Source organism: Zootoca vivipara, chromosome 7 (assembly GCF_963506605.1).
Source record: "Zootoca vivipara chromosome 7, rZooViv1.1, whole genome shotgun sequence".
Lineage (NCBI taxonomy): Eukaryota > Metazoa > Chordata > Lepidosauria > Squamata > Lacertidae > Zootoca > Zootoca vivipara.
In genome coordinates this window covers 48,922,369-48,937,533 of record NC_083282.1, presented here as the reverse complement: position 1 = coordinate 48,937,533, position 15,165 = coordinate 48,922,369, and the positions used below count along the sequence as shown (strand labels likewise).

The 15,165-nt window shown below is 46.1% G+C and overlaps 1 protein-coding gene across 2 annotated transcripts in view; it reads left to right on the top strand.

Annotated features, from left to right (window-relative positions):
- The window catches only part of CELSR2 (cadherin EGF LAG seven-pass G-type receptor 2), a 125,136-nt gene that overhangs the window by 28,015 nt on the left and 81,956 nt on the right, over positions 1 to 15,165 (top strand). For both annotated transcript variants that reach the window (XM_060276996.1, XM_060276995.1), the window contains exon 2: positions 11,000 to 11,644. In XM_060276996.1, the coding sequence (XP_060132979.1) occupies positions 11,000 to 11,644 (645 nt within the window). The remainder of the gene's footprint in view (positions 1 to 10,999; positions 11,645 to 15,165) is intronic.

The following is a 15,165-nucleotide window of genomic DNA, read 5'->3' as shown; positions in this document are numbered from 1 at the left end:
CAGCTGGCCTTGCTTTTGAGATAACATGCATAGGATCGCACTCTTAGACACATAATGCTGTGCATTGGATTTGAAGTGTTAAATAACTTGTGACTAGGCTGCTGTGTTTTTGTAGCTTAAATATTTGTTGTATTTACTTAAGCTGAGATTAGCAACCTGTTCATGCTGCTTGATAGCAAAGAAAGTTTGCTATCAGAAGTCAGTTTGGGGAAAGATACCACATTGTCTCTTTTTGTCTCTTATTCTTGAAGATGACAACTAGCTTCTTAAAACAATGCTTATAATGGAAGAGAAGTAATAGTTCATGGTGCAGTGGTGTGGTGTAGTGTAGTGGGAATGCAGGCAGGAGACAGGCAAGAAAGTGAAGCTCTAGGACATTTCTCAGAGCAGGAGTGATGCTGCCATCTGCCAGGGTAATTCTTGGGTCCTCCTTGCTCTGGGAACCAACTGAGGTGATAATGAGGCTTTCAAGTTTTGCTGTTGCTTGTGACAGTTTAGCATAGACTCTGTCATAGAGGCAGTTGGAGAATGATGAAAATAATCAGACAGAGGCTACATACTTCTTTCCCACTTCATGCTATTGGTTTAAATCCTTCTTTGAAAACTTGTTTGCATTTCTAATTGAAAGCTGAAGACTGTATTTTAGCCAGCTCAGATCTTTTGTTACAGCTCAGTGTACAAATTTAACTTATGCAACTAGAAGTGTTCAGTGGCACACAGTGGTTGACTGTGCATAGGATTGCAGACATGCCACATGGCTGATTAGAGGAATGAACCCAGGTCTCCCGGCCAAATTCTAACACACTAAATCACAACACCACCCTATTCTATGCACTTCAACCCCCAGCCTCCCAGGACTGACCCATGGGAATGGAAGCAGCAGCATGAGAATAGGCAAATAACTGGACTAACAAGCATACTGCAAAGAAGAAAGAACATTGGGTATTGTAGTAATCGATACAAATAACGTATGTTGTTTTGTATTTTCAGTATTGTTTCTAGAGGGGTAGCTGTGTTAGTCTCTTGCAGCAAAATCAACAAATATATTATGTCAGCAGCTTTTGTAGACTGCAGTCCACTTCTTCAGATGCATGGAGTGAGATCCTTTTGCATTATCCAGTACAGCAATAAGTAACTGTTCTGTTGGTGCAATGATTTCCATTTGTGCCACAGGACTTTTTCTCCTCTTGCTACGCATGCCTTTTGCCTTCTTCAAGTTGGCTCTGGAGGATTTTGGGAACCCCTGGACGCTTACTTAATGCTGTGTTAGACCAAAGCCTTAGCTGTCAGGTATATAATGTGAAAGGGCTGAATTGCAATACATGAAGAGGTTCAGTTTGAGCACTTGTGCACTGAACTGAGACAAATGCTCTCTCTTTTTTGCACATTATATGTGTTAATTGGCTTACCAATTCCAGGATGCCTATTTTTCCCCATTATGTAATTATCACAGTCTGTACTTTCCTGCCTTTTATTTCCCCTTGACCTCAGTGTTTACAATCGCCCCACCAGCCCGGCCCAACCATGTATATACCTGAACTGCATGCATCTGATGATGTAGTGCATGAAAATTTAAGCCATAATAAAATTGCTAGTCCTTAAGGTGTCACAAGAGCCTTCCCTGTTTTCATTATCGCTGTCACCGTGTTTGCTGTTTATTAGTTTGTTCAGTCACAAAAATGCAACTTTAAAAAGAAGAGGAAGCCCTTACATGGTCCTGTTGTCAGCTGACAGGTGAGCTACAGGGTCCCTCGCCCTCTCTGAGCTGGGAACATCATCTTTGTCAGAGGAGGTGCTGAGTGCAGCATTGCCAAGTCTGCCTCTTTCCCTTTCTGTGTCTCAAGGAAAAAGTCCAGCCCCTCTAGATGCTTTGTTTAGTAGTTGTTGCCATGGAGACCCTGAAGCTGTGGTGAAGCAGCCATCTTTTCCCGAAAGGTGGGCGGGCTGCGGGGAGAAGCGTAGTGGGAAAGAATTCAACTTCACCTTTGTTCTCAGACAGGAGGGTCTCAGTTTACATGACAGTTCAGCAAAGGCCAATATTGCGGACTGTCAGCAGGAGAGTCCTCCCATGTTCGGGCATCTGTGAGGGGACAATGGCTCAGAGTGGTTTGCCATGAGGCTGTTTTGAGATATTCCTAGGGTGAGGAAAGCAGAAAGGTCATTTTTGCATCCAAGTGGAAATCTGTCCTTGGAGGTCCTAGATGCCTTATGCTAGGCAGTTTGATTAGCTGTCATGTAGATCTTAGGAAGTATCATGGGACTGTCTCTCTGGATGGCCAGAGTTGAAGGAATTGAAGCACAAAAACTCCAGGAAATGGATAGTGTCGTATTAATTCTTGTCTGCCTAACAATTCTTAAGTCTTGTTTAGATGAGGATATGAGCCAAGAAGAAATCTCTGGACAGTTTAAGAACTACCATAAATCATCCATGGTTGATCAGGCCGCACATAGGATAGGTAAAGCCACCCACACATCAGTAGGGAGGTTATTATAGAGCCTCATGTGTATCAAGGAAGGGGGTGTCTGTGAGGCAGGGAGCTCCCAGGAGCACTCAAGTGTATAGTTAGCATTAAGCAACCACAAAAACCATTCTTCTTGCTACCTGAGCATCTAGGGCAGAGGTAGGGAGCCTATGGACCTCCCCATGTTGCTGAACTACAACTCCCATAATCCCTGACCATCGGCCATGCAGACTGGGGCTGATGGGAGTTGGATGCTAACACCCTTTGGAGTGCCATAGGTTCTGGACCCCAATCCAAACTGCTGCCTTTTTTGCATGTCCCAGGAGGCCAAAGCAATCACCCATTTCACTGAAAGGATGCAATCTGGCTTTCCAGTGTAGGTTGTGAAATAGGCAATCTAGGAGTTGCTGGAGAATGAGGGGAGTTTTTCATCTCCGCCCAGTTCTACATTTTCTGAACTGGATGGGAAATAGACTCCCTATCTGCTTAGCAGAAATATTCACTAAACACCGCAAGGAGGCTGTTTTCAGAGGGAAATAGAGCTTAATTACTGTTGGTGTTGTAGTTATTATTATAATTAACTCCAGTTGACTCAGCATAGTCATTACACTGTTAAGGATTTATGCACCAACCAAAATTCCCTGGTGGTGTTCTCTTATTACCGGGGTGTTGGTCATGTGTATACAGTTGCAAGGTTAGAGAGGCAGAGATTGAGGTTCTGCATGCACAAGGCATTGCTTCCAGTGAAGGCTGAGGCACTATACAAGGAGCAAACAGAACCAAGGAACAGCCTTCCACTAGGTCTAGGATGAGGCAGTTTGAGTGTTGGTCATTGAAAATGACTATATTCCAGTGTGATCTAAGGGTGGGCGAGAGGGATTAATCTTGCTTTAGAGCAGGAGTGGGCAACCTGTGGCTCTCCAGATGTTCTTGAATGACAACCCCCATCATTTCTGACCATTGGCCATGTTGGCTGGGGCTGATGGACTTCTGCAAGCTGTGGAGGGGCACAGATTCCCACATCTGCCACAGGTTCTATTCCTTTTATCAGGTTCAAGGAAAAAGTCCTGAATCAAACAATCAGAGATGTGTTCATAGATAGGAAGAACACAGCAGTCCTTTACTCTTGGGGGGGGGGTGCCACCTCATTTGAACGGATCAGTGCTCACTTTCCAATGGGGTGTCCTAGACAAAATATTAAATCCCTCTCTTTCCTCCATACACCATGACCTGTAAGTTATTGCCATGGCTTGACATTGTGCTCCAAGTGAGTTCCTTCACTTTGCTGGCTGTCAGGCTGTGGCTTTCTGCTGGAGAGCCTTTGCTCCCTCCCTCGCCCATCCCACAGCATTTCTGTGAATTCCAAGCTGTGATTCCCCCCCCCCCCAAGATGCAAATGTATTTCTGTGTATATAATGTATGACTTACTGAGCACTGTCCCTGCAAAGTGCTGCCCCAGGCAGCTGTTCAGATGCATCTTATCATAATGCTGAATCTAGACTAGACTCTTAACAGCCCAGGGCCCTCTCGGCATTGGGCTTGTTAATCCTAGTGACCCACAGTTCTAGCCCATTCTTACATCTTATCCCACCCCCCTCCTACAAATATATCTTTTCATTTTTGTCATGGAAGCTTGTTCGCTTCTTTTAATTTTCCTTTTGCTTTTGACATTTTGAAGTGCCTTCAACTGTCATGATGGTGACAAATATCCTTTAAAAAACAACAGCACCCATCCCTGATAGTCACATCTCCACAAGCCTAAAATCAGGAAGGAAACATTACAGAATTGGCAGTTAACTAGAGTGCAGTACCAACATTAGGAGAGGTTTGGGGTGGAAGAGATAAAGTACCGGTAGTACATAGTCATTCCAATTTTTTTGGAAGTGCCTTGATATCATTCCAGTAGCTGACTCAAGAGAAGTACTGGTAATATTAGTGTAAGAAGGGCATAGATAGATAGGCAGGCAGGCAGGCAGGCAGGCAGGCAGACAGGCAGGCAGGCAGCAGACAGACAGAGAGACAGACATACAGAGAGACAGATAGATATCCTAAGGTCCAGGGCAGTAGCCATGTTGTCTGTCTCAGTGAAAACAACAAAGAGTCTCGTGACACCTTTAAGACTAACGGATTTATTGTATTGTAAACTTTCATGGGCTAGAGCCCATTTCTTCAGATGCAGGAAGGTATTGTGCAACAGATAGAAACCTGGACCTTTCCTGGGTTATAAAGATTTACAGAACTGTTTGGAACTGCCTTACCAGCCAGTTACTGTCTCCCTTGCCATGTGGCAGCTCTCCATGCTTTCAAGGAGCCAGTGTGGCATAGTGCTTGGAGACTAGAGTTCAAATCTCCACTCAGCCATGAAGCCCACTGGATGATTTTGGACCAGTCACTGCCTCTCAGCCTAACCTGTGGGTGAACCGGATTTCTAATGCCCTTCCTCTGTAGAGAACCCCATGCCTAAGGAGGCTTGTGCAACATCCTTCGTTGTCTTCCAAAACAGATTTTAAAGGTTTCTAAACTCCAAATCTCCCTCCCCAGACTACAGTACTACAAACAGCAACCATCTGGAGGTTAGTTCCCACAGAGGAAATTGAATGAGTTTTGAGACAGACAGGAAAACAAGAATTTCAGCAGGAAATCAGAGATGAGAGACGATGCCACTTCCGAAATGCACGAAAGCATTCAAGAAGGACAGCCTCATCGGTTGGCACTTTGCAACACATATGGCTGTGTAACGTAAAACAGGCTTATCTCTTGGAGATGGTTCTTCCTGAGTTCTGCAGCTTCACGGCCACACCGACAGTGGCAGTGTTTAAACCTTGATTTGCCGCAAGGAGAAACCAAGATGTCTGTGTGTCCCCCATCCCCAGCAAAAAGGGCATATGAATGAGTGCAGAACCCTCTGCAGCTTGCGTCTGCTTCTGACGGCTGGGCTCATTTCCGGTATCAGAGCCTGGCTATCAAGCCACGGCCTGGGGGAGCTTGGTGCCCTTCACCCCACCCACTTTCATTTTAAAATGAGACCCTTTAACCTTCATTCTATGCCATTGTGGCAGTCCTTGGTTTATACACAGGTGTCTGCTTCTGCCACACGTTGTTTGGCCCTCCACCCCCTTCCCTCCTGGAATTCTGTTGGCAGCATGTAGCTAAATAATTGCAGGGTTTCATCCACATTCAGTTTGTAAGGCAGAAGCTGGTGGAATGGGCCTCAGCAGCCTTAAGATTCATTTGATGGATGGCATTAAGCAGTTGCCAGGTAGAGGCTGCCAGCCGGCAGGATTCTGAAGCTTCTGCCTTGACAGATTCTCTTGGACTAAATAGCTGGATTCTTTTAGTTCTGCGGATCTTCATTTCTTTGTTGGAAACATTTTTTAATAGAAAAAGTTATCTTTCTCCTCCGTTCCAGAAGTTCTGGCTCCAAGACCCCTGGTCTTCCTCCCCCGAAGGTATTTTCATCTGTGGATCAGAAGTTTAGGCAAGAGGTGGGCAAACCTCAGGCTTGCCTGGTTTTCCTATAAACCAAAGATCTGCCAACCTTAGAATTAGACAACCCCAAAAATAGAAATTAGAAAAAACGAAACGAGGTGCTAGGAATTGGTTTTCAATACCAGATCTGGACTGATTCTATAGTCCTTTCGCACAAAAGCCCACCCCTGATTCCCTTTCTTCATTTCAGCAGTGTAATTAAGATGGGAAAAGTCATTTTGTTATTCCTCCTGAGAGTTGGAAGTCCTTGTTGATCCACTGCAAATCGCCCAGACATCTACCAGTAGATCCCAATCTAGTTTCTGACCACCCTAGTGGAAATGGGCTCAGCATCTTAACCCCAGGCTACGGTGCTGTAGTTATATTTCTAGTCCAGGCTTTGAGAGCTGCTGCTCTGGACTCTTCTTCACTTTGTGCCATGTACAGTAAAATCTGAAATACAACTGAAGTGCCTCTAATCGAAACTGGATGGGGGGGTTGAGGCACTTTCCCAAGGGAATTCTTCAGTGTGTGTGTGTGGGGAGGGGGGGCATGTTTCCAGGGATAGTTATAGCTCCTGGCATCTACTCAACCAGTGGATTCCTGCCATTGCTGAGATTAAAGCAGTTAATTATTGACAGTATTTGATTAAACTGGAGGGCTGGACAGACCAACTGCATCCTGCTTTGAAAGCGAGAAGGGAGAGGGAGAAGCCTTTCTGCTAGGGTCTTCTAGGCCAATATCCTGATTTTTCTCTCACCTGCTGCAGGGCAGGAAGCAGTGGTAGCTACCTGGTTTTACCTGGGCATGTCCTCTCCTTGTTTCTGGCAAGCAGCTGGTCTCTTCTTCAGCGATCTTTGCTTTTGGTTTCATATGCTAGGAGGTGGAATGGATTGAACAGATAAGAGATGGGAGGACACCCCCCCCCCCCGTGGCATCTGTAGGTGTGAGAGAGGGGAGGCATTGCGTTCATTACTGCTTAATTGGGCATGGGAACTGATAGTCCTGAAATTGTATATCTTCTGGAGAAACAGCTTTATGTCATCTTGTGCTCACCAAGTCTTTGATTTGGTAGTGGTAGTCATTGCTATTGTTGTTATAATTATTTTGCGTTTTATTCCCCCCCCCCCAACAGCATCTATGTGCTTAGCACTTTACAGAATTGCATAAGCAAAAAAAGAAAGGCCCCAGCTATGCGGGCGCACATGTGTGTGGTTAGGGTGGTGTTGTACCTCTGTGTGTGGAATGTCGTTACCTGGAGACTTGCCAGTTCAGTGCAGTATCGCAGAACACCTTCAGTTCCCAGTTGTGGTTGCCAGTTGGCTCCAGCCCTTTGGCTAACAACAGGATGGCCTGAGTTTCCTCCCCTGCTTCCTGACCAGGCAGCTCATTTGTTTTTCCTCCCCTCCCTTTGTTTCCCTTTGCTTGAGCCAAGCACTGGAGGGACAGAAACAAGGACCATCCTTCCTGCCGTATTGTTGCTCTGAGCTACCTGTTCCACTCTTACGAAGGATGCATCATTTTCAGTGCCTCACTTTTCATTGGCCGCAGCTTCTGGGTGCTTTAGTGAGCCTCATGAGTACCAAAATGCTACCTTTGGTTTCCCAGATACAAACCCACTTTTTCCACTGTAGTACAGCAAACTCCCTTCTATTTAGACTCACCAGAGGCATATGGATTTCATTCACACTAAAGATGGATCTGGAACACAAAACATTAGTAGGGGATGATATAGCCATGTCCCTCTTGGAGAAGGATAGGAAAACTTTTACTGTATTTTACTGTAGTATTTTGTCTGTGCAGGCAGAGCTTGCTGTGATTATCTTCCAATGGTCATCCATTTATATCCTTTTGTATTCCTAAGAGTTTGTGCATCTTTTTATTAGTATCCTGTTTGATACACCTAGTATTAGAGATTCAAATATGCAAACCCAATCCTACAAGAGGGGAATGTGAACCTGTTAAGAATAGGTTGAATAGCTTCCTAGATTGGACCACCAACCAACTGCTCTGTCTTGTTGGGAGTGAGTTTCAGTTTAGCTGCCTGCATCCAGCCCACTATTGCTTCTGAGCACCATCCCAGTAAGTCTAGTGCCTTCCACTCGCCCTGTGGCTAGAAAGCATGGGGCCAAGTGGTTTTCCGCTTGACACACACTTTCCAGGCAAGGGTCCAAGTGATTTCCCCCTTGCCCCTCTCCTTTCACAGGGAGAACCACTCTTTAGCTCTAAATCGGAACAAACAGCAATCCACAGAAAACTTGATTGCTGTTTGCTGCAATTGAGCGCTAAAGAGCGGTTTCCCCAGGGGAAAGCAGTGGGAAAAGAGGAAGTGTGGATAAACCCTCACTCTAAATACCGAGTAAATTTTTATGCAGATGCATGGCCAAGGCCATTTCTGATCCCCAGGTGAGTCTGAAACTTGACTTGAATTTAAAAGCAGATCTTTCAGGACAAGTTAAGAAGGTTCTAGCTGTGAATGGAAAAACCATGCCTAGATCTTTCCTCTCGGCAGAGAAGCTCTGCGAGAAAACCCCTGCTCCTCACCTCAGTGCCCTGTTAATGACTCTGACCTCTTGCAGAGGGTAGGGGGCCCTCTGCTCCTCTAGCAGGAGGAGTTTCATTAATGAGATGGCAGTTGGATAATGGAAGCAGGTCACAACATCAGGAATTGTGGAGCGAGGAGGGTCTTTTAAGGGATCGGAGGAGTGGGAGACTATATCTGCTCACAGACATAATTTATTGCAATGGAAAAGTGACAAAGCTTTCTTAGATGTCCCATCTAGCCCAGTACGGTTGCAAATAGTAAATACTGACTGCAATAATTAGAAAGGACTACTTGGATAATTTGGCATATTTTGATTTTTTTAATGCTGGTTTTCTGAGAATTGCTTCATGCTGCGTTACGACTAAAGGTGGGCCCCCACATTTCTGCCTATCAGCATTTCTGGAATATTCCTCTCAGAAAGATGGCGCCACGTGTTTAATAATTTTAGACAAGTATTCATTTGTGTAAAAATATGTCGCACCATGCTCCTGAGAGGAATGGCTGCCTGGGGCTTCTGGGAACTCGCTTCAAAATAAATTCTGTTCTGTTTTGGGGGCAAAGCCCTGTTTCTTGGATGTTTTCGGATATTTGGTGCCCTTCCAACGCCTACAGAAGAATCCCAGGGTAAAAGCTTGTTTGTCACCTTCCCTGTTTGGAACAGGTGAAGTGCCTCTGAGGGTGGAAGCGGATGCGAAATGTGTCTTGCTCCCTTGTAAGATCAAGTATATAACATTATGTGCGACATTACATCATTGCTTTCTCTCTTTCCGCTAGCAGCAGGTGACAATGAAGCACAACAGTGTGATGGAATCACTTCACACATCATATTTGGTCCTGGTCTGCACATGCAGCCAAATGAGGTGATAATGAGTTGGAGGAGTCCTGAGGTGGTGGAACATATTTGAGGGAGCCCTGACATTTTTGAGTGCTTTCCTTAAAAAAAAACACCAACTTATCAGGGATGGAATAGTAGTGGTTTTCCTGTATCGACAGGGAATTCGAAGGTTTGGTTTTCATTTGCAAGAAACTTGGTACCTACAATGAAATATTACAAGATCCCCCCCCCCCATGGCCATCTGAAGTAGAACAGTTGACTCTATTACCTAAGGAATAAACCATCTGATTCTGCTGCCTTCTCTCCCCAAAAGAGCTTTTTTTGGTGGCGGTGCTCCCACAGATGGGATGCTTTCCGTTGGGAAGCTTGGCTGGCACCCACATTGTTGTCTTTTTGGCACAAGGTTAAGTCTTTACTGTTCTCCTAGTTCTTTTAAGATCTGGATTTACGTCCTTACAGTATGGATGGTGGTTTTAGCGTATTTATTTGTTGGCTGTTTCAGTTCTGTCTTGTATAGTATATCTTATCATGCTGGCTTTGTATATTTATATACATACTGGCTGGTTTTGTCATTGTATTCCCCCCCCCCCCAACTCTGGTTTTGTGTCTGTGGTTTTATTGTAGTGTGTTTTTATCGTGTTTCCTTTTTATGCTATATGACACTTAGATAATTTATTTTATGAGGCATCTCAGAAACGTAAGAAATAAATAAAACAGACACTGGCATTGTAACTGGACATCAACTGTAAGAGGGGAGAAAGTAATATGGAAACTCATGAGCTTGAGGTCTCTTTGAAATGTCTTTTCTGCCCTAAGAATCTAGACTGTTTCATTTTTTTAAATTACATTTACATTCTGCTTTTCTTCCATGATGAAACCCAAGATGGCATACGTGCGATTTGGCCATGCCTGAAATGCCCCTGAATGTAAGGGGTGCCTGGTCTGACACTGGTAGTTATCAGGTAGTGATAGCTAGAAAGGAAAATGCAGACCCTCCTGGAATTACACAAGGGGCTGAAAATGTTCCTCCAGGCTGCTGTTCAGGTGAATGTAATGGACAGGTGAAAGGAGGCGGTTTTTCAAATACCCTGATCTTGATCTCTTTAAAGCTTTATTTGTTGTTGTTGTTGTTGTTGTTGTTGTTGTTTTAATAAAACCCACAGCACATTAAGTTGCACCCAGAAATAAACAGACTATAAGCCGGTGTAGGGGGAAAAATGGATCATAGAAACATAAAGTTGGGAGGGACCTCAAAGCCTCCCCCTATGCAGCACCCCATTGCCTCCAGGGGGTTGGGAGACACCACCCAAAAAAGTGTGCTGTGGAAGGGGAGATGGTTTCATAAGACAAGCAGAGATGCTTTCATTGAGAACAGAGCAGTCTCCTTAGCGCCACCCTTGGTCTCCAGTGGCCATCCAGACATGGGTCTCTTCCTCTTCCTTGCTGATGAGGGTAGAGTCAACTCCTTGATGGACTAGAGTAGCCAGGTTGAAGCCATGAGACTTACCCTACACAGAAGAAGCAGAGCAGTCTGTGTTCTGCTCTTTGTTTTGGCAATGGTGAGTGCCAGAACTCCTCTGTCTCCACTCCTGTCACATGACACTAACTGGTTCCTCTGCTTGAACCTCTGCACCTTCCTCTGTGCTGAACAAGAAGCATTAACTCTTTCCTCTCCTCGCTTTCCTACAGATGGGATCCACAGTGTGGCGGCCCAGTGCACTCTCCAGGTGACCATCATCACCGACGAGATGCTGACCAACAGCATCACTCTGCGGCTGGAAAACATGTCCCAGGAGCGCTTCCTCTCCCCGCTGCTGGCCCTCTTCCTGGAAGGGGTGGCGGCCGTGCTGTCCGCTTCCCGCGACCACGTCGTCCTTTTCAACATCCAGAACGACACGGATGTGCAGGCCACCCAAATCCTTAACGTCAGCCTCTCTGTGCTGCTGCCGGACGGGGCCCATGGCGGGCGCTACATCCCCTCCGAGGACCTGCAGGAGCGGCTGTACCTCAACCGCACACTCCTGGCGGCCATCTCGGAGCAGCGAGTCCTGCCCTTTGACGACAACATTTGCCTGCGGGAGCCCTGCGAGAATTACATGCGCTGCGTCTCGGTGCTGAAGTTTGACAGCTCAGCACCCTTCATTTCCTCTGACACCATTCTTTTCCGCCCCATCCATCCAGTCAACGGCCTTCGCTGCCGCTGCCCGCTTGGCTTCACCGGTGACTACTGCGAGACCGAGATTGACCTCTGCTATTCCAACCCCTGTGGTAGCAACGGGCACTGCCGGAGCCGTGAGGGAGGATATACCTGTGAGTGCCAAGAGGGCTACACAGGTGAGTGTGTTGGCTGTGCTTTTCTCATGCAGTATAAACAATTTGTCCCCTTGCACAACTTATTGCTTCCTTCTCTCTTTCATCCTCTGGTTTTTCCTTCTGTTTTCTGCTTATTCATTTATTTATTTTCTTTCTTTTTGTGTGTGTGTATTCACTCCTCTAATTAGAAAAAAAGAAGAAAGAAAGATCAGTACCAAAGTAACTTAAATTCTGCTCTTAGAAAACCTGGATTCTTTAGATTGTGTCAGTTAAGTAAATTGAGCCCAGCTGCGCCTCTTTAACTAACAGCATTGCATAACTTATTCTGTTCCTCTTAAGCACTAGGGGCTGGGTTCACACTCCTGTTTACTGAGCACTCACTGCTTTTCAGGTTTTTAATGTGTGTTCACACAACCCACAGTTATTCAAAATGCTTTATTATTCCACACTTTGTTACAAGTTACTCCTGTTTGATGCCAACTTCACACTGATAGGAGTCCTTGAGATGTTTTAATTAGACTTTAGGGAAGGCGAGAAAATGTTTGCATAGGGAAAAGGCATCCCTGGCCTGTTGATGGCGTGCCGACACCTGTGGAGCGTACACAAACTGGAACAAATTTAAGCTGTGCTCATGTGAACAGCTGGCAGGAAAGAGCTGTGTGAAACACACCAGAAAATGAAACAGAAACCCAACTTCTAAGGCAGTAATGGGAGCACTCCCATCATCTCCTGGCCACTGTCAATGCCACTCAACCTCACCTCACCTGACTCCTCCTGGCTTCTAAGATCTCACCAGGTATTGGACCTAAGTTTTCAAACCTGGCTTTGCAGGTTGAGGTGCTGACTTCTGCCCCTTCCAAATTGTGTGTGCTTAGGTGGAATGGTACGGTAGAACTCAAAAGAAATCTCCCTTTGCTTTTCTCTCTTAAAATGCCTTGATTCTTGTGGAGTCCCTTGCCTTTCTGCGCTTTGCTTAGGAGCAGAAATGTTTCTCTGAAGGGCAGTTAATGAGGGATGCGAATGTGATACCCACGCTATTTGTTGTCTGGAGCTGGGCTATATTAGGAGCACATTTTGGGGGTGGGGAGGGCAGCAAGTTTCCCTGAGATGGTTCTCTGCTTTAGATCACAGGAAGATGACCTCTCCGTGATGGCGTAATGCTAGCTGGGATGGACCTTTTCTTTTCTGGGGCCGGCCTGCTTAACATAGTGGGGGCCTGCCTTGGCCCCGGGGTGTTGCTGCTATTTGCATTCCTGCTGCTCTGTTGTGTTTGTGATACAACAGATGCAGCGGCCGGGATATGAATGGCCCCTTGTTTGTGCCCCAGTTCAGCCGGATTTCTTTGCACAAAGGGCTGGACAATGGCAGGCTGGCTACAGATTCACCGATAGCTTTCCCAGTACGGACAATGAGCAGTTCTCCTCTCCTGACCCCTTGCATATTGCTGAGAGATAAAAGCAATAGGAAACGAGTCTTGTGTGGGTGTGCATGTGTTTGCCTGTCTGTGTGTGCCTCTCGGTCACTTGGCCGGCATGCTTGGTATACCTATTGGTATAGCAGCTTCTCCCAGTTAAATAGTCTTTTTAAAGAAATGGCCCTGCCTGCCTCCAGTCTATAATATATCTCAGTCTATAACAGGCATCCCCAAACTTTGGCCCTCCAGGTGTTTTGGACTACAATTCCCATCCTCCCCGACCACTGGTCCTGTTAGCTAGGGATAATAGGAGTTGTAGGCCAAAACATCTGGAGGGCCAAAGTTTGGGGATGCCTGGTCTATAATATATACAAAATTAACTTAATGCCACATCAGGGAATTATCCAAATTTAATCCATTCCTCCCCTTTCTATTGCAGTTACAGGATATGGGGAAATTTAACCAACCCCTCTCCAGCTATGACTTCGATTGCCTTTCCTCCCTAAGTGCAGTGTGTGTGTGTGCTTGGGGGAGGGGGCAATTTTTGCCAGGACTGGGGAGGCTCATAGGTTCACAAGAGATGGATCTCCTCTCTTCCTCCCTGCAGTTGCAGTGCTTCTGCTTCCATACCCCCAGAGGTGGATTTAGGGGAGTGCCGAGCCTCAGGGGCGCTGCAGTGCACGCCACAACTATGATTCAGAATGGAGCGCGGGAAGCGGTGGGCGGGCATCTAATTTTGGCATTGCATAGGGTACCACTGAAATTTGAGACTCCAAGGCAGAAAGGGGGAAGAGAGCATCTGTTTTACATGGATCTGCATAGCAGGAGCCTTAGAGGTCTGAGGGCAAAGCCTACCTGAAAATATTGGAGACAGGGAGGTGCATTGTCTTGGGTCTGTTGCTGCAAGCGGTGTGATCTAGGAAAGGGGTTTCTGGTACTACAGGTTCCCCCTCCCATGCCACAAAGAGGACGTCTTTGTGACTTTGGTGGCCTGCTGCCTGCCATTGGGTTATCCCAAGGATATGAACACAGCCTAAATTCTCAAGTACCAGTGTCAAGTGATCAGCTTGGTTCTGTGCCGTGGTATGTTTTTTTTTGCAAGTCAAACGGGAAGTTCACAACTTGCAGTGTGTGTGTGTGTGGTTGTTGCACCCACAACTATGAAGAATGCAGAAGAAAGGGAAGGAGAATTACTGCTGCGAGGTTGGCTAGGTCCCCAGCACCAATAGAAATCCCAGCTTTGGCGCTAATCCTCTGCATGATGTGTGTCTGAAAATCCCATGTGCACCCCCTTGTCACCTGTGTTAATCGCCTAGAGTGAAATCTTCTCCCACGCCTGCTCCTACAGATCATCTGGCCCACCCACTCAAATTGCTTGGCCGTACCTGGGATCCTTGCAGGCTTCTTGTCAGAGTCTCTGTCTAGTCATCTCAGGTCTAGCATCATTTCTCTGGGATGATCTGATCCGCTTTTTCTGTAAGGCCTCCAAATTCTGTGCCACCCTTTGCCTTGACTGGGATTTGGGCCCGACCATCTGCTTAGCGGTTCTTGCCACTGGTGGAAGTGAAGCTTGCATGCTCTTCCACCTTCACGTTCTGGGCCACAAGGAAACATGTGTTTTCTTTATTGTTGATTATTAACTTGTTCTGTTTATTTAAACCACCTCTAGGAATTGGAACCCCTCAATTAAATAAATGCATTATTCCATCCTAACAGGCAAGGTAGATGGGCTGGTTGGGGTGGGGTGAGGGGCTGATCTGGAATGTTGACTTTGAATAACAAGGCTGAGAAACTTATATGGGCAGGATTCACCTAAAGAGCCACTGCAGCAGAAACGTTGCACAAGCACTCCCGCTTGCACAATGCCCTCTGCCCCGCTTGCACCCCCAAAATTGGCTTGAGGGGAGGGGTCAGGAGAAACCCCAGAGCAGCATTCAGGGAGGAGAGGGGGTGTCATTCTGTCTAGAAAGCATAGGTTCTTGTTCAGGCGGAACATTAATCATAGTGCGATGCTGAATTCCATCCTTAATCTCGATTATGGAAATAAATCTTAGATGAATTAATGTAGTGGTATTACTAAATATGCAGAAATAAAATAAGTACAGATGATATATATATCATTCCCTCA